General features: G+C 49.3%; 1 protein-coding gene across 1 annotated transcript; it reads left to right on the forward strand.

Annotated features, from left to right (window-relative positions):
• The first annotated feature begins 275 nt into the window (after positions 1 to 275).
• LOC133353552 (ras-related protein Rap-1b-like) lies at positions 276 to 15,604 on the forward strand. The gene is made up of 2 exons (XM_061569874.1): positions 276 to 345; positions 8,938 to 15,604. The coding sequence occupies exon 2, from the start codon at positions 9,358 to 9,360 to the stop codon at positions 10,060 to 10,062; it is 705 nt and encodes a 234-aa protein (XP_061425858.1). The 5' UTR covers positions 276 to 345; positions 8,938 to 9,357; the 3' UTR covers positions 10,063 to 15,604.
• The last annotated feature ends 3,492 nt before the right edge of the window (positions 15,605 to 19,096 follow it).

The following is a 19,096-nucleotide window of genomic DNA, read 5'->3' on the forward strand; positions in this document are numbered from 1 at the left end:
TTCTGTGGGTGGTCCGAATGTGTGTGTGTGTCTATATGCACGTGTGTGCCTTCATAGGTGCTCACGAACAACACTTGCCCCAACGATCTCTTAAAGGTTATACAGGGGGGGGGGGGGTGGGGGGGGGATCTTTGTGTGTGTAGAGAGAAAGCTGAGCTACTCTATCTCAGGGCTGTGCGGGGGTGTGGCCTTGGCTGCAAGGGGAGAGAGAGGGAGGGAGCGTTTGGCGGAGCGTTATAAAAGGCACAGGATACGGGACATCGGGGCACACATCCTCTCTGGACTGAGAGCTGCACCTGCCCGCTGCCATCGTGTGCTCTGAGGTGTGAGCGCGTTGGTCGCAAGGTAAATGAGGGAGACGTTGACGACCGACAAGATACGCGGCGCGTCTGTGTGTGTGTGAATTAGGGGGAGCGGTGGCGTAGTGGTTAGTGCCGCTCACGGCCAACAACGGTGAAGGTTATTTGAACCGCTCCCTCGCTCGACTCGGCCTTAAACGAGGAGCTGGTCCTATGTGTAAACATCGCCAGTGAGACAAAGGCGGTCGGGCGTGGTGCTGGCCACCCACCCCCTCCTGTGCCGTGCCGGCCTACAGAGGTGGTTCGCTAACTGCACTTTGCCCCAAAAAGTCTGTTAAGGCCAGACGGGGGATCTTTGTCTTTGTGTGGGAGATAAACTGTGTGGGGGTATACATTGTGCGCGTGTGTGTGTGTCGGAGAGAGTGGTCGTGTAGCGCTATGAACCCGGTGAACCGAGTTCGATTCCCGCTCGCGGCCAACACCAGTGAAGATTGTTCGAACCGATCATTGGCCTCCCCAAGGTCGACTCAGCCTCAATTTAGTACCTGGTGCGGTGTCTAGCCACTAGGAAGACAAAGGCGGTCGGGCGTGGTTTTGGCCACCCACCGCCCCGTGCACCTTGCCGGCCTTCACAGGTGCTCGCTAACAGCACTTGCTGCCCCAACAGTCTGTTAAGGCTACACTGTGCATCTTTGTCTTTGTAAGAGAGAGTGAATGTAGCGGTGTGAGTTGTGATCGTGTGTGTGTGAATCACAGCTGCGCTCGGGAAATGTTGTGCTTGTCACATGCGCCATGTGCGAGTTTTAGCCGTGAAAGGCATTCGGGTGTTTAAATTGCGCATTCGTGCGGTTTGAATTGCGAGTGTGAATTGTCCTTGTGCGAGTTTATTTTTCAGTCAATGCATGCGCGTCTGTTGCGCGTCAGTGCCGTTTGTGCACGCGCTGTATTTCAATTGAATGTGTTCATATGTCGCGTTTGTTTGTACGAATACGTTACAGACCGTGAGCATTAGATTTGTTATTAGCACGATTTTGCATTTCTTAAATTGATATTTACATGACCATATACACGTGCGTGTGTTTGTGTGCAATCATCTGTTTGCACGCGTGTGTATTTGCACGCGTGTTTGCACTGTTGTCTGTTTCTGCGTGAATCGCATGCGTATTTGAATAGCGTATGCGCTCGAATTGGCACCGTATCGTTTGTACATCGAGGAGGAGCGGTGACGCTGTGGTTAGCGCACTGAACCGTGAACCAGGCCACTTAAGTTCGATTCTCAGTCGGCCTTGCATATCTCTCCCACCCCACGCTCCTCTGCCCATAGTGAAGTACACTAAGTATTCATACAACCCTTTCATTCGGTAGGGATGTAAATAATGACTCTAGGATTATATATGTGTATTGCGGGTGTGTGTGTTTGAACTCTGTGTGTGCACATGAATGTATATCACAATATGTATTCGTACTGGAGTAATCCGATGAGCAATAAAGCTCTTTTTAACAGATGTCCAGTAGGGGCAGCTCAGAACGTTACAACAACAAACAATACAACAATAGGTGTGCAAAGTAGAGAAAAGGTAAACAAATCAGTAAAAATTTTATACAAATAAAACTAAATAATTATCTTTTTTTTAATCTTACCATGTAAAGCCCACGGAGCTATTTAGCTTATTTTTATATTCAAGTATGTACGCGTTAATTACTTTGCGCGTGTGTATGCGTACGCGTGCAATCATATCTGTCATTATTGTTGTTACAACACGTGTTCATCCCGAAAAGCATCACTCTGAGTCTCAAGACTCTTTTTTTCAGGATGGCCCTGGCCAAAGTTCCCACAGTAGGGGGAGGGGCGATGCTGCTGCTGCTGCCGCTGACTGCCGCTGTGTATCATCCCAATTGCGTGATTTGCAGTCATGGGATGTTTGACCAACCCCGGTGATATCGATTTTTTTTTTTACAATTGTGTTATAATTGTGTGTGTGTGGCGTTTGCAGGTGTGAATAGCGCGCGCGTGCGTGTGTTTGTGCGTGCGTGTCCGTGTGCACGTGCGTTTGTGCGTATGAACAAGTCTGCACCCAGTGAATTGTGTGTGGGTGCATACACGTTTACAGTGCGGGTGTGTTTGCCTTTGTGCAATCTTTATTGCGAGTGCTGCCTCTAACCAAACACCAGGGTTCGATACCAGGTCATATGGCAATCGCCAGTGGCGATAGATGCATAAAACTTGGCTTTGGCGTGCGCTGGATAAACTCAGCCTTAAATTAATACCTGTTGCGTGTCAACATCAGTACTGGTGAGACAAAGGAGACCGCGAGTGCTTGTTCTGGCCACGCCACTTATCCCGTATGTACTGTGATGATCCTAATAGGTGCTCGCAAACAGCCTGGCACGTGATGGGATATGTCTGTGTTGTTCTCGGAGATCGATGGTGCAGTGGTTAGCGCACTGCGCTACGAACCCAGCGACCCCAGCTCCTCCCCGTGTACTTTGTCTGCCTTATTGGGTGCTCGCCAACAGCACTTGCCCGATTACGAAAGGCTATTCGAGTGATCTTCGTCTGTGTTGTTCTGGGGAGAGGTAACACAGTGGCTCGCGCGCGCAGTGCATTACGAACCCGGCCACCTGAGTTCGATTCCCGTGCACGGGCAAGCATTCGTGGCGAGTGATATCCTAATGTGTCCTGGGTGTCACCTCGGTCGACTCAGCCTTAAATGAGTACCTGGTGCGGTGTATTAAACATCAGCACTGGGCGGACAGAGGCGACTGGGGCGTAGCGCTGGTCACCCACCACTACCCTCTCTGTGCGCCGTACCGGCCTAAATAGGTGCTCGTTAAGAGCACTTGCCCCGACAGTTGTGACCCCACTCGAGTCGATGACGTCGCGTGAACCTGCAGGGCGCATAATGGGAGCATTACTCCAAACGAGCCTCTTCTCATCGCACCCTCAAGTGCTCAGCAACGTTGAACCTGTTAAGCACTTCAGTGGGTGACCACCAAGGCTTGCCACGTGTTGTTGACCACGGGACAGAGAAGTATGGCCAGGAGATGGTAGTGCACAGTGCCCCTCCCCACCTCCTCACGCGTTATGCTTGATCGGTTTTCTCCGCGTGCTCTGATTTCGCTCCACGTGAATTCAAACACTCGTTAATGGAATTGGCCGAACATCCCAACGCAGGACCCTCCTTGAAAAAGAGTCTGGAGACTCAACGAGGTGTTCATGGGTAAATAAAGAGAATCATAATGACTTAGAATAATTCGTTCGGAAAAATGTCTTTCAAATTTTTTTTTTTACTCTTTATGTCTGTGTGTCAGTCCTTTGTATGACCGTGTGTCCAGCAAAAATAAACCCTTACCTCCTCGGTGGCGCCGGACGGTAACACTGTGGTGGATGCGAGCAATTCTATGGGGGTAATGGCCAATGCTATTCGGCTTTTCCCCTGATGGTGCTTGCAGCCACCACAGTGGCCAATGGGGGCTCTGGATGGGTGCAAGGGGCTGATAATCCCTCCACCTTCAACCTAACTGCCACTAAAACACGTGTGAAAAATCGAAATAAGCATGTGCCGGAGGCCCCGGGGGGACAGGGTGTCTATGACTTTTCCTGACCTAACCCGATTGAATCCTCACCCTCGGGGTTCCTCTATGAACAGCAAAAAGCCATTGCGGGTCTCCACGTGGAATGTTCGAAAACACTCACTGCGGAGGAGAGGCTGCCACTCCTCTGTCGGGAGCTGGACCAGTACCTACTGGATCTCTGCGGTATTCAGGAGGTCCAGTGGACTGGCTCTGGCTCCTGGCACAATGAGGGGTGGACAGTCCTCTACTCGGGGTAGGAGATTGCCAATTAACAGGCAGTGGTTCTTCTGAACACAAATTTGAAGGGGGCGTGGGACGGTGGCGGTGAGGTGTGGGGAGCTGTAAGCCCAATACTTCTCTGGGCTCGTCTTCCCATCAACCAGAGATGAGGAGTGGTGGTCGTGGTAACTTATGCCCCCACCGAAGATGAACATCAGTGGAGGGATGCAGGCAGGGCCAATGAGTCAGATGCCTTCTTTGACCTCCTGTCACAGGTGTTAGCTAAAGTGGCCCGTCAGGATAGAGTCATCCTGTTGGGTGATTTTAATGCCCGATTGGGTCATGATGCTGGCACGTGGTCTGGAGTGATTGGAAGGCATGGGTCAGATCGTCTCCATTACAACGATAGAAGGCTGCTAGACTTGTGTGCAGCCCATGGGCTTGAAATTACAAATACGTTGTCTGTCATCGGCGCATCCACACAAAATCATGGATGCATGCCGGGTCCAAGCAAGAACATCTGCCGTATGATATAGTGATGGAACCGCGGATGTGGGCCCATATCCTTGACACCAGGACTTACCGTGGAGCTAATCTGCCCACTGATCATCGGCTTGTCATCTGTAAGATGCGCCTGCCATTCTTCCACTCCGGTGGTGTGTGTACATCCAGGACCCCATCCAAACCAAAAGTGGCCTGGTCTCAGCTAGCTGATGAAACCTGCAAGCAAGAATTTCATCATCGCCTGCAGCTGGGGTTGGCATCTTCCCCCACTTCTGATGCTGTGGGGAAATGGGCAAAGTTTAGGACTGTGGCTCATGCAACTACAATAGTGGCTTTAGGTGCATGGTCCAAACGTCCCCAGAGACCCTGGCTGACAGAGCAGGTGTTCCGGCTGGCTTAGAATCCCATGTCAGAGAATGAGGAGGCTTACCGCAGCCTTCACTCAGAGGTTCGGAGAGCCGTGCAGCACTGAAAGGATGGTGATCCGATCTCTGACCCCCAGGAACAGGTTTGCAGATTTCCTGAGCATGTCTGTGAGTTAGAGGAAATCTCTCAGCCTAGAAAACATCATTGGGCACAGTGGGGTTGACTCTTCTGAGGCTGCTGTGCCTCAAATATTGGAAGAAGTCGTCACCCCCTGTGAGTGACAGGCTGAAGTGTCATCTGTTTGAGGAAATACAAAAGGAAATCCAGAGTCTGAGACCAGGAAAATCACTGGGCAAAGATGATCTCCCAAGCAAAATGCTGATGGAGGGTGGTGTTTGCACGCAGACTGCCCAATATGACATCATAATAACAGTCTCTACAACTGGACGGGTTCTGCAGGAATGGAAGGATGCCCTGGTGGTCTCCCTCTTTAATAAGGGGGATTGCACAGACTGTAACAACTACAGGGGCATATCCTTCCTCAGTGTGCCTGGAAAGGTCCTGGCATGGATTATTCAACATCGCCATACCAGGCACGCTGAGGAGAGGCTTGCGGAGCCCCAATGTGGTTTCAGCAAAAAGCGGTCCTGCACAGATTATACTTTCTGTCTCTCTGCTACAGCAGAGGTGTAAGGAATTCCAACAAGACCTACATCTCTGCTTTATTGACCTGGTCAAGGCCTATGATACCATCAGTAGGCCAGGGCTTTGGGTTATCCTTCGTGCTCAGACCGTCTGCTCACAATCATTAAGGACCTTCATGATGGTGGGGAATCGGATCCATTACCTGTTCACCTTGGGGTGCGACAGGGTTGTCCATTGGCTCCCACATTATTTAGCATCTATTTCGACTACATAGTTTGTGAAGCCTTCAATGGCGTTACCGGAGGAATTTTTGTCTGGTACAGATATGATGGGAGGCTCATTGATGCCCAGGTGCGGTCAAGGGATCCTATTAGTCAACCATATTATGTATTCTGATGATCTGGTAATTGCTGTTCACTCAGAGGAGGAGTTGGAGGTGCTGCTGCTAAACCTGGAGCGTGCCACTAAGAGATGGGGCCTTACCATCGACCCCACCAAAACGTAGCACCTGCCTGGGCATTTTTTGCCATCAGATACTCCACCCCTACAACTCCCAATTGGTGATGGGGTTGTTGTGGAGAATGTGGATAGTTTTCCATATCTGGGCAGTGTGCTCATGACCGGCTCTGGTTTGACAGCAGAGATCTCACTCCGAATCAGTCGAGCGGCATTATTTTTTCATCGGCTGTGTAACACGATGTGGAAGCTACCTGGTCTGTCGCTCCATATGAAGCTTCGAGTCTTCTCGGCCAAGGTCATTCCATCCCTTCTCTACGCTTGCGAAACGTGTATCCCCCTAATGGAGCATCTTCGCAGATTGGAAACATTTAGGCTGTCCTGCCCACGTGTGAGGTGCTCATAAATCCTTAAAAGAACTGGACAAAGTCCCTTCGGTGAGCTGCTCCAGCAGACAAGGCTGCATTGGCTGGGTCATGTAGCCCACATGCCCAGCCATCACATGCCTAAATAGCTTTTGTTCGGCCTCCTCGAGGGGGCTAAACGGGCGTGGCACGGGCTACAGAAGAGATGGAGTGATGTGGTACAAGAGGATGTGGAGCTAAGTGGACTTTACGATAACCTGTACCAGTCGCCCTCCAGCAAGAAAGGATGCTCACAACAACGAATGGAACGCTGGGTGGATAAAACACAGGAAGTTCGCACAGTAAGGGGCACAGGTGCATCGGCCAGTAATCTCAGTCAGTCGACCCATTGCACCTGGGTCTGTCTTGTGACCTGCCAGCGGACATTCGACATTTCACGTGGCCTTAACGTGCACATAGCCTGGCACAAGCGCCGCGGTGACGTCACTGCCACTTAGTGGCGAATGGCGGCTGTTGTTCTATGTCCGTGGGGGGATTATTTGAGCCGGTCCCTGGGCCTCCCGTAGGTTGACTCGGCCTCAATTGAGTACCTGGCGCAGTAAACGTCGCCACTAGGGAGACTCAAGGCGTTCGGGCGTGGTGCTGGCCACCCACCCTCTCGTGTGCCGTGCCGGCCTTGAAAGGTGCTCGCTAACAGCACTTGCCCCTACTGTCTGTTAAGGCTATACGGGGGATATTTGTCTTCATATGTACGTGAGTTTTATCCCCAAAGGGCAATTTTAAACAAATGTCACGGACATTCTTTGATGTGCGCGCATTTAAATATGATTAAATCAGTGCTAATTCAAAGGAATGTTCAGTACAGAACATGGCGAAAGAGAGATGAAAGGTGCTGAGGAATGTAAAACAACCTCGCTTTGCAAGTCCGTGCCGCGTGCGCGCCTATTTGATGGGGTTGCTCAGGATCGCAGGCGACGGTGGAAGTTCCATGGCCCAGTGAGAGATCACCCACCTGCATGGCCATGATCATGCATGGGGGGGGGGGGGGTATGTATGGACGATGCTATTCACGAAGTGCTTGGCTTCACGTGCAAGGAAACTGGAGAGGGTCGAGAAGACCCCCGCGGGCACGACGAGGGGGTAACGTTGGGAGTTCTGAATCCATGGATTCAAGAAATGAACGCTTTGCTGCCATCTCGTGGCGACGTCACACGCCAAACCTATAACACCTGGTATTCCTATGCAGGCGGTCTCTGCAAACTCGGATACTTAAGAGTTTGTGAGTCGAGGACGCTGCGAGTCAATGGTTCTCTGTGGTATACAATAACCCTACATTGTATTGTATTCTCCCCAACGAAGCCTACCTTATGCCTATTATGTATTGTATAGTTTTGCGTTGAACTAGAGCCCATTTCTCACAGCGGGGGACCTTGCCTTTAAACATCAGACAATTCACCAGCATTGGTTTAAGCTAAGCCTACATCTGCCAGAGACGGTGAACGTGGAAACTGGTCCAGAGTTTGCTTGCGTTGAACCAATGCTGCTAATGTGGTGTAGCAAAATGTTTTCACGTTTTTTATGCGGAAAAACAAATACGGGAAGGCGGCGTTACGTCTGCTCAATGACGTTGTTCTCTTTAGTCTACACCCTGTGCATTACGTTCAAATTGCCAGCCAGCCATGTTAATTGACAGCATGCCTTTGGGTGGAGTAGTGGCGCGGTGGTTAGCACACTGCGTCCCGAGACCCGGCCACCAAAATTCAGCGGTGAGTGATATCTGAACTGGTTCTGCACCCCCCCCTTCCCCTAACAGTCATCCTACCGAACCTTCGCGAACCAGCGTGGTGAAGTATGGTCAAACAAACTCCACGGCCGACACGGTGTGAGCAGTTCTAATCCAGCAGTGTATTGACAAAGGGCTATAACTATGACTTTTATGTGCAACAGTCATCATCGAGTTGTTCTCGAGTGGCTCAGGCGAATTCATAATGGCCATGTCAGTCACGCATCACTTGCCCGCTGATAGCAGGGTTTGAGCAACTTGTCATTATAAAGGTGTGGAGAGTTGATTGTCTTAGCCCGGTCACCAATGACAAGCACATGGTCGGACCTTGCAGTATGTACCCGTCACGGCGTGTCCCAAAGAATTGTGTACACGCTACAGCTTGGTAATGTCTTTTGACGTGACTCGGATACCGAAATGGAACTATAATTTGGAGAAAAATAAATCAAAGACAAATATGTTTCGCCTCCGGGCATCTCGCCCTTCAGCGGCAAGGGGTTTGTGGATCGTGAAATTTTTTAAAAATTTCAAACACGCTTGGCTGCGAGGTGGCGGTGCAGCAAACGGATTGTTGAATCCATCTGTGCGGACCGTTTAATATTCTCTTTCATATGCATCGTTTTCCGTGGAAACTCTGGTTGGCCGAACACTCCCAACTCAGACTCGGTGTGGGTTTCCTTGGTACATCAAGGGATTTATTATTGTTATGATTGTTGTTTTGCAGATCCGTCACCAAAACACACGGGGTTCCTGGAAAGAAGAAAAAGAATATACATTTGAGAAAAATATATAGAACATCTGAAAGGAAAATCATCAACGAAAAATAATCAAAGTAGTACATCCGTTCGAATAAAGAGTTCAAGAAAAAATATATGTAGGAGCCAAAAATGGTGTAAGAATAACATCTACACGGAAAGAAAGGGTAAACAATATAAGGGCATCTGCTAAAAGAGGAAAGCCTCGTCGAAGCACGACACCCAGAAAAATAAATATCCGTGCAAAGAAAAAAGTATTAGAATAAAGGAGAACATCTTTTAGAACAACAGGCCGCCGCCACCACAACAGCGACGACCACAACTGGACACCACTAGCACTCGTACTCCCCACACACGGGTTGGCACGAGCGAGGAGATCACCGGTGACCATGTCTCTTGGTGTGCCCGAGCGCACCCAGGTGCGTCTCGTCTTCCTGGGCGCCGCCGGCGTGGGCAAGACGTCCATCATCAAGCGCTTCCTCCAGGGCGCCTTCGAGACGCGCTACCGCCCCACGGTGGAGGAGCTCTACGCGCTCGAGTATGAGGCCGGTGGCTCCAAGATCAAGCTGGAGGTGATGGACACAAGTGGCAGCTACCGCTTCCCGGCCATGCGCAAGCTGTACATCCGCGACGGGGACGCTTTCGCGTTGGTCTTCTCGCTGGAGGAGCCGCAGTCCTTCGAGGAGGTGAGGAGGCTCCGCGAAGAGGTCCTCGAGATCAAGGAGGACAAGCGCCCTCCCATCGTGGTGATCGCCAACAAGGCGGACACCCAGCCACCGCAGCCTCAGCAGCAGCCTCAGCAGCCGCAGCAGGAGCAGCAGGAGCAGCAGCAGCAGCAGGACCTTCACCAGCAGCAGATCCAGGTGGCCCGTGCCACTGTCGAGCTGCAGTGGAACCATTGCCTGGTGGAGACGTCGGCCAAGGAGGACGGAGGGGTGACGCGGGTCTTCGCTCAGCTGCTCCGGGAGGTGAACCTCCCGAGCCGCCTGAGCCCCGCTCTGCAGCGCCGCCGCGAGACTCTGCCCGTGAGGCCCCTGCCCCTACAGGTGGCGCGGCCGCCCATCAAGAAGGCCAACAGCTGCGTGGTGGCTTGATTGCGGACGAGATGGTCCGCGTCCCTGCCTGCCTGCCTGCCTGCCTGCCTGCCCAGCGTCCACCCACTCGCTCGCCTGGCTCACGGCCTCGTACGCAGTGGACGTGGGAGTGAGCCCAACCGCAAGATGGTTCTACGCTCGCACGTGCAATGGTGTGGTGGTGGTGATGATGAAAATTCCACATTCCCCAGGCCAGGACATCCACTGTTGAGCTACAACACACAACATTTCAAGTGTCTCACTGCTCAAACGAGCGATGGAGCGGTGCTCATCTCTCCGTTGCAGTTCCTGGTGGTGCAAAATTCCACATTCCTGTGGCTGAGACAATTCCATGCATAAAATAACCGTTGTTGTCTACCCACGAAGTAGTCCCGATTTTGTCGACCCGGGTTGGATGATGGGCGAAATTGACTCTTGACCAAGAAAGATTAGCCACTCGTAAATTGTTTGAGTTGTGAGTCAAGCGCCCTATCAATGGGTATACATGCAACGTGTTTCCTTTGTATTGTATGAATGTAGAGCCCTCTCGATTGGTGTTCTCATGGGCAAGCGTGGCTCCAGTTGACTGGGAAGAGGATTGGTTGGAACTTGTTGGTGAAAATTCCAGTTTTATGGCTGCGACCAGTCTCTTGTAGGGAGAGCACTGTTGATGTATAAGGAGCAGTGGAGAGACACGTGTCTCCACTGTTGGCCCTAATTTAAACCAGGCTTTCTTTAGGATGAATAGCCATAGGCACACTTTGGGCAGGAGGGTGGTATGGCTATATCATGCTGATTATCTATGAGGAAGGTGAACCAGTGTTCTACCCACTAGAACACCGGTTGAGATAGCATTAACAAAATTGATTATGTTCACGGGGCTAATTGGACCCTGATTTTCATCTGACCTCACTACATTCGCCGGAAATGTACAATTAATATACAATAACCAAAACTATCACACATTGATTTTATTGTGTGGCTCAATCAAATCCAGTTCGTGACTCCAGGTTGAAGAGGCAAGAAAGTCCACCTCAGATTTTCCAGTATCAGGTGATGCGTGTAGTTTGTGTAATTGAGAAACTGGAACACACTTGCAGTGGCTTCATCACCAGCACTTTATCACATCGACTAAAAGACTCACACGAAGACCCATAGTCTCACATAGACATCCATATACTAACACACAGACCAATACACTCACACATAGTCTTACACAGAGATCCATATCATCACATAGAGACTCATAGACTCACACAAAGACCCGTAGACGCACATGGAGAGCCACAGACACATTGAGACACGTTGAGGAATTGGAATGCAGAGAAAGTGGATTGCCCTAGCAATGGCGTCATCATCAGTGCTCTCCGTCAGAGACCCATAGACTCGCACAGAGGCCTACAGTCTCTCACAAAGAGATGCGTAGACTCAGGCAGGATGCGACTCAGAAAGTGGAGTGCGGTGGCAGTGGATTCACCATCAGCGCTTTCTCGAGCAAACGGGCGAACGCAGCCCACGCGGCTTCCCACAAAGAACCGTACTGGTGGAATCCAGCATTGGTGCGTGCGTTGCCTCCTCTGTCTTACAACAATTATCAATTTCCTCCAGCTATACTGGCGTCCGGAACCGAGACTGGAAAACCCGAGGCGGATCATGTTTCCTCATCAAACCGGAGTCATGAATTACCACTGATCAAATTATGCATTGTCCATGCGAGAGCCCCTTTTACAAGAAGTGCAAAACACATTGCACTCGATCGATGTGGATGCTGTATTTCAAAAGCGTCGAATCCGTTTGTCGTTCTTTGAAGTCTACGTGACTACTCCCTCCGGATCCTAGAGGGCGCCACGGTCACCACAAATCGTTACCCCTCTTCCCATCCCCATCCCTTTAAATAGCCGTCATTGTGTTGTCGTGCGTGTAGATGTTGTGCAGGGTTGACCCGGACAGTCTGGAGCATTGGCATCTGTGTTCTGCTGCGGGTATTTGTGTTGAACTTTATTGTGGTCAACTGCACATGTCATGACGATAAGACTTGGGCTCAATCATCCGTCCGGGTTTGATCTACAGGATGGTCCAGATGCCTTGTGACCCCCCCCCCATTTAATGATCTAAAACGTAATATGTTTTGAAGTAAGGTTTATTTAAAACAGAAATGAATATGCAAGGGGAAAAACCTGTGAGGGGTCAATTAATTAATTGGGGGTCACAAGACATCTGGACCGCGCTGTATCGTCGACAAAGGCGGCGACCCCAGAATGTGCATCCGCGTGTTTGTGTGTATTCGTCGTGACGTGCGTCTGTCATTTGAGTATTTCCTAGTGCAGTATTCCGCCTTGCAGAGCGCACATATAATGACGCAGTGACTGTATTTGCGAGAACACAAACTGTAGGTTGTGTTATCGGGTTTTTTATTTTCTCCCGCGAAGCATCTCTCTCGCTCAAATGAGAATTTGGGACGTTTAAGGTGCAATTTTAATTTGGCTGCCATGAGCCAGCGGTGGAAATGCCACATTCTCAAGGCCGGATTAAAATACTACATAAGACAATATTGGGGGCGGGGAGGAGATGATGGGCTGAATTGACTATGCTGACTGGGGTTTGAACTCGTAACCTTTAAAGTGTGTCTATTATGATAACCACCGAACTGGATTTATATATTGTTGCATGTTACGACATTTCTTGAACTAAACATATATATCTATCATATGAGCATATTTATGAGTATCCAGTTGCGGCCTTTTTTTATCTGCTTGAGTGGCACACTCCACGAGAGGCCAATTACTTGGTCCACTGATTACAAAGAAAGTAAGTTATGTCGTCAAGTGTTAATCACGACACTGTGCCACGTGGAATCTTAGGCACATGGCTTAGTGTCTGAAATGTTTGGGTCTTAAATATGATTGGAAAAAACCTTGGGATTGTTGAAGTGGCAAGACATATTTGTGCCAAATTTCATATTTCTAGTCATTCTAGAATACGTTTAGGGTTTACATCAGTCATCTGAGTGTGATTTATATATAAAGTGAAACCCTGTTAATTCTATACATGGAGCTCTGGCCTTGCCGAATTATGCACTATTCCGAATTATGCACAGTGGTACTCCCCAATGCCTCCTGCCCCAATAAAAAAAAAAATCCAAATTTGTTTTCCAAAATCTTCGCACAACATACGCATTGACACGCCTGCATCAATTCTATCCAAAACTTTTGATTTGTCGTGCAGACTAAGGGATGTATACTTCAGTCCCTTTCTATTACTTCTTGATGTAGGCATGGACGATATTTTGTAAAGGATTGCCTTGCACAAACAAGGTAAAGTCCAAAGCGACGGGTCTGCACTAACGCTGACCACGCGCGCCGCCACTAGACTCAGTCATTGTTTTGGTCGTGGCGCGCGGCGTCCCTCCACGTGTATGCCGAAATTGAACCATTCCGTATAGAAATTCGGCTCATGGCGAATAGATGCCGAAAGCGCAGCCGTGCCCAATTATCCACAAATACCGAAATAACAAGGTTTTACCGTAGTCTACATAGTCTAGAGCTACACATGGCGACTGTGTAATAGGACTTGGCTCCAGTGTCGACGATAGCGAATTGAGTAGTCGCTAACAACGATGTTTCCATGAATATTATGGCCATTTAGTTTTCACGTCTCAAAATCACTTGGCTGTGTGTTTCTGTCCGCTTACTCCCACACGAAGTCAGGCTGTTCCTCACAGAAATGGCCAAACATCTCAATGTAGCAGGAGCCTCCCTACAGACATGGTTCTGGGACTAGTGTGAGTCCTTCCTGAGTAAACACAGGGCCGTTGATGTTACCGGTAGGGCCTACAGATGCAAGGCAGTGATTGCGCCGGCGAACACAATTTGTGTCGCTTAGCAACCAGTGATGTTCCAGCTGTGCTGGCGGTTGGGCGACGGTGAAAAACCAGTAGCTCCAAATTGGAGACGGATTGCTAACCTGATTTGTGATGTCGTGATGGGTTTTCTGCATGTGCCCGTCAGTGTGTACGTGCGTGTAGTGCAATGGTTATGGCGTGCGGCAGTGCAACGGTTAGCGTATTGCGTTACGAAACCCGCGGACCAGAGTTTGATTCCCGCTCATGGCCACCAACAACAGTGACAATTATCTGAACCGGTCCTTGGGCCTCCCCGAGGTCGACTCATCCTCAAACGAGTACCTGGTGCGGTGCATTCATATCTCTACTTGGGAGACAAAGGCGGCCTAGTGTGGTGCTGGCCACCCACCCCCTCGTGTGCCATGCTGGCCTTCATAGGTCGCAAACAGCACTTTCCCCAAAAGTCTGTTTAGGGTGTACATGGGATATTTGCCTTCGTCTTGTATGTGCGTGTGGTATTTGTGTGTACAGATGCAACGCGGTTTTATGAATCAATTGCTGGATGAGACAATTATTTTAGCATACTTCACCACGCTGGCCAGTGCGGGTTGGTGACTATCCCAGTAAACATGGAATCTTGGGCCAACGTTGGTGCAACGTTGGGCCAATGGTTGCGATCACAGGCCAACGTTGCATGTTTACTGCGGTGGAGGAAGAGTGCAGAACAATATATTTGTCTGCATTGCCCTCTACAACACCGACTGCACCCGTCTCTTTGGCATAGTGGTCATCCATTTAAGGACGAGTCAGGCTCACCCTGCCTAGCTCCCCAGAGCTGATGAGATTGGGTGCAATCCTGGTGATTTGGTCATATGTGCACGGTATTTGTGTGGTTTTATATATGTATATAAGGCTTTTCTTTGCACCAAACTATGTGACTCAGGTTCAATTCCTCACGATGTCCATCGGTGGTGAATTATAAATGAACCTAGTATGCATGGGCACCTTTAGGTCGACTCAGCCATACATGAGCACCAGGTGTGATGTGTTAATGTCATCACTGGGGAGATGAAGACAGCCGGGGCGTGGTTCACGCTAAGCTACGAGTTATTTTGTTTTCCGCCTTAATAGGTGCTCAGCAATTTCGCTTGTCTCAGCAGTTTGTTGAGCTAAGCACATTGAAGACATGCAGTATTTGTGGTCGTGTATGTGGTCTTGCGGTGCAACTAGCCTTGCACAGGCGCGGCGACGAAGCCCGCCATTCGTGGATACGTGACCTGGTATTGTTGTAGTGCTTAGTGCGTGCACGCGCGCGTGTTCCACGCGGTGTCCTCGGTGGTTCTCGCAGAATCTCAGAAAACCTGAACATCCAAGTTCCATCCCTGGCCACGAAGCGCGACAGTTACAAATGGTATCTGAATCCATCACGCGCATCGCGTAGGTCGACTCCGCCTAAAACGAGTAGCCATTAATGCGGGGAAGACAACGGCGACTTGGACGCGCGTCGCCACGCTATGTCCATCTCGTGTGCTCGACTCGTCTCAATCGGTGCACACGAACGGGACTTGTCCCAAATTGGCCTCGCGTTGTTGTCAGTGGTTCTGGGTGCACCTGTTAATGCCGCTCACGTGTTCGCCATTCTGAGCGAGGATAGACGTGGAGCTTTAGAGTTGGTGTTTGTGCGCTGCTTTCTTATCGTGTTGTCATTGTACATGTTCCGCTCGCTCGAAGTCAATGTGAACGTGCGAGATTGTAATAAACACGTGCGATAACCGTATTGCGCGTCGCCCTGCCTTCCATCCTTTAACACACGCCACGTGAGTGTCATTTGAAACACAAAGGCTCTGTCACAAGTCAAACTTGGTGGTGGATATGGATGTGGTCTGTCATCTAGCACAGCGGAGGTAGTAACGGTTGGTGGATCGTACAAATGATGTTAAAAAAACCCTTTCCCATTGTCGCCGAGCAGGAGCCATACCCTGTCTCGCTCTATCTCTCTCTTCGAGAGCGAGGGAATACTGCACTGTGTTACAAGTTGAGAATTATCATATCGGTTTTCTAAAAAAAAAGATCAAAGCACAACGTTTGACCGCTTTAATAAATATCATACAGATGCCATTTATTGTAACCTTTGAGGCATCAGCGAGTCTTCAAGCCTGGTCTTTTTCATGAAGCTGCTGCACTGGGATGTTTGGGAAATTACATTTAATGAGTGTCGTGGAAGAATCAGAATCTTTATTTATACTGGAGGAATCCGATGAGCCATAAAGCTCTTTTTTTACAAATATCCAGCGGCGGCAGGTCAGAAGGTTACAACAACAAACAATACAAAAACACGATAGGAGTGCAAAGTATAGGAAAGGTAAGCAAACCACAAATATATATCTATGTTTATTCTACCAGGTATAGCCCACTGAGCTATTAGCTTCTTTTTCAGACGCGACCTGGCCACAAATGATAGCTCAACGAAGTGGCTTATCACGTGGCATCCGAGCTCAGAAAGAAACTTGAGTATCCGTAGAAAACCCAAGCACTTAAAGGGCGAGTATTCAAAGTGCCAAAAGGATGGGTTCAATCCGCAGACTCAATCTATCCATGGAACCCATCTCAAGGCTAGCATGTTTGACCAACTGAATGAAATAATGTTCGTGTGAAAGGGTACAAGTTGTTGGACAATGTTCAGTATCGGCCAAACACCGCTCGCTGTGTTTATACCGGCATTGGGCAACGTTGGCCAAGCCCTGTGAGTCAAATGAAGGGCGCGACGAACGATTATGCACCGATAATGGTTCGAGTCGTCGTGCTTTTGAGCTACATGAGTTCTCAATCGGCAGGGGAGATTGCATTGGTTGCTACAGTTCATCTCGATCGTCCATGAAGGATACTAACCGATGCGTGCAAACTACTGCCCTCTGGTGGTCATAAGGAACAATAACAATACCAACAACCGCCATTCACCACGAAGTGACGGTGACGTCACCACGGCGCCTGCGCCAGGCCAGGTGCACTTTGAGGCCATGTGCAGTGTCGAAGGCTCGCTGAGGAACTATACACTCGATTTCACAAAAAGGCCAACTACTTTGGATTGTGGTAAAAAAAATATTAGAATCGCGGCGGATAAAAAAGATGGTAACGGTTGCTCAGATCCTGAGACAATTTCTCTGATAAATTTGAGCCGACAAAGAAGGGATGTGTTTGGCCCATGTCCGTATAGAGAAACTTCTACCATCTTTTTCTCAACTCCGGCCGACGTTTCCCGTCTTGTAGTGCTACTTTCATTAAACAGCATCGTGGTTATTATCAGTGCGTATTCTCCTAGTAGCAAAAGTAGCTACATATGCTACGGGCTCCGCATTTTCAAGGGCCCCGCGCTAAATGCTTTAAAGCTATCAATTCCGGTTCAGTGATTCTGCACTTGCTCTATTAGTATAGTACTATACTGCTTTCAACTTGAACGACTGGGTGTTTAAGGTTAGCGATTTGCCGTATTATTTGGCTGTGTAGCAAATGCAAAAATCTAATTACTTTACTATGCAAGTTAAACATTTATGTGTTTTAATATTCATGTTTTTTATTTATTTAGGACCCCTTTATAACATGATGCTACAGGCCCCGCACTAGCTTAATCCGGCACTTGTTATTATCCCAGCGTCGTTATGGTTATGAGCCATGGTCTATCCACTGCTGTGTGAAGGCCATCCAGACGTTTGTCATTTCTCGTGGCCCTGCCATGCCAACAATCCATATCATGCCTGTACTTGAAAGTACCTCGATGCTCCATCACACACATACACAAAATCAACCATGATCAATCTACTGCTGAATAAATACCTCATCAAGCCTTGGCCATCTTGCATCATCCTAACACGAAATAATCCAGCGAACACCAATACGCGTGCTGATTTAATCGCTCCATCTGTCTCTGACGCACGTAATCCCTTGGCTGTCACTCTGATGGTCACTATGCTTGACCATGATACACACGCATTACTCACTGACACAAAGATCCCCCTATAGCCTGAACGGACTATTGGGGCATGTGCTTTCAGCGAGCATTTATGAAGGCCAGAACGGCACACGAGGGGGTGGGTGACCAACACCACGCCTTTGTATTCCCAGCAGCGATGTTGACACACCGCAACAGGTACTCATAGGGGAGGCCCAGGACCAGTTCAGATAATGCTGAGGGTGCATGAACATTAATAGTGAACGATACAGATCCCCGTTGTGTCCTATGCAAGGGTCGGCCATTGTGTTGCCGGCATCATGGTCCAAATTAGAAAAATGACCCACAATGTGCACGATATCGGACTATACATTGCAAGTGCCTCCTACAACCTCACTACTGGCAGACCACAGAGCATGGGTAATTGTTGGCACCGGTGTCTCGCTGCCTTCCAGCTTGTTTTTGGTTTCCTGCCCTAACGAGCGGGATTAACTTCTTGATCTCTGTTCGCACCATACGTAGCCAACTTTGCTAATTGGAAGTAATGAGATGGGGCGAATTCCCTCCACGTGTCATCACCTTTTAGATGTTCTGATGTACGTGCTAATACTTCCAATTTTTTTGAGTGCCAATAAAGTTGCCAAAGGGAGCGTCACTGAGCCTTGAGGTTATTTAAAGAAACTTCTAATGACGAAACCAGAGTTCTCGGATAAACCTAACGCATGCAAGGGGATGACGGTCTAAGCTTTGCACGCATAGATTGAATCAATAGACAAAATACGTGTAGTGTACATTACATTTTGTTTACCTTATGAGGATCTCATCCATTGGTGTACTGCCATCTCCTGGCCACCGTGCGGCCCGCAGCCTGACACCTACAACACCTGGCAAGCCCTGGCGGTTAAACCATTCAAGTGGTATCCAGGCGCAGTCCCACTTAGCTTCCTAGATTCGATGAGATCGTGGTCATTTGGTCGTCTAGATATATTGCGAATGGGGGTCCATAACCATCAGCACCTGCACCACTCATTGGGTACGGAATAAATGTATTGAATTGGGATTGGTTTCAAAGACCGCAGCGAGTGATGTTTCGGGTACTCTAAGCGTGGTCACAAATCACTGGAAAGAGGATTGGTTGTGTGCGTCAAACGACAGAAGCTCGCTTGACCGCCCCCCACCCAAATAAACCAGAGCACCTTCCCCCCTTCCATCCGATGACGATGTGATCAGGAAATGGCTGGGATTAGAGCGCCAGTCCGGTGCCAGAC

This window comes from Lethenteron reissneri, chromosome 44 (genome assembly GCF_015708825.2).
Source record: "Lethenteron reissneri isolate LAM-NWPU_2019-01 chromosome 44, ASM1570882v1, whole genome shotgun sequence".
Lineage (NCBI taxonomy): Eukaryota > Metazoa > Chordata > Hyperoartia > Petromyzontiformes > Petromyzontidae > Lethenteron > Lethenteron reissneri.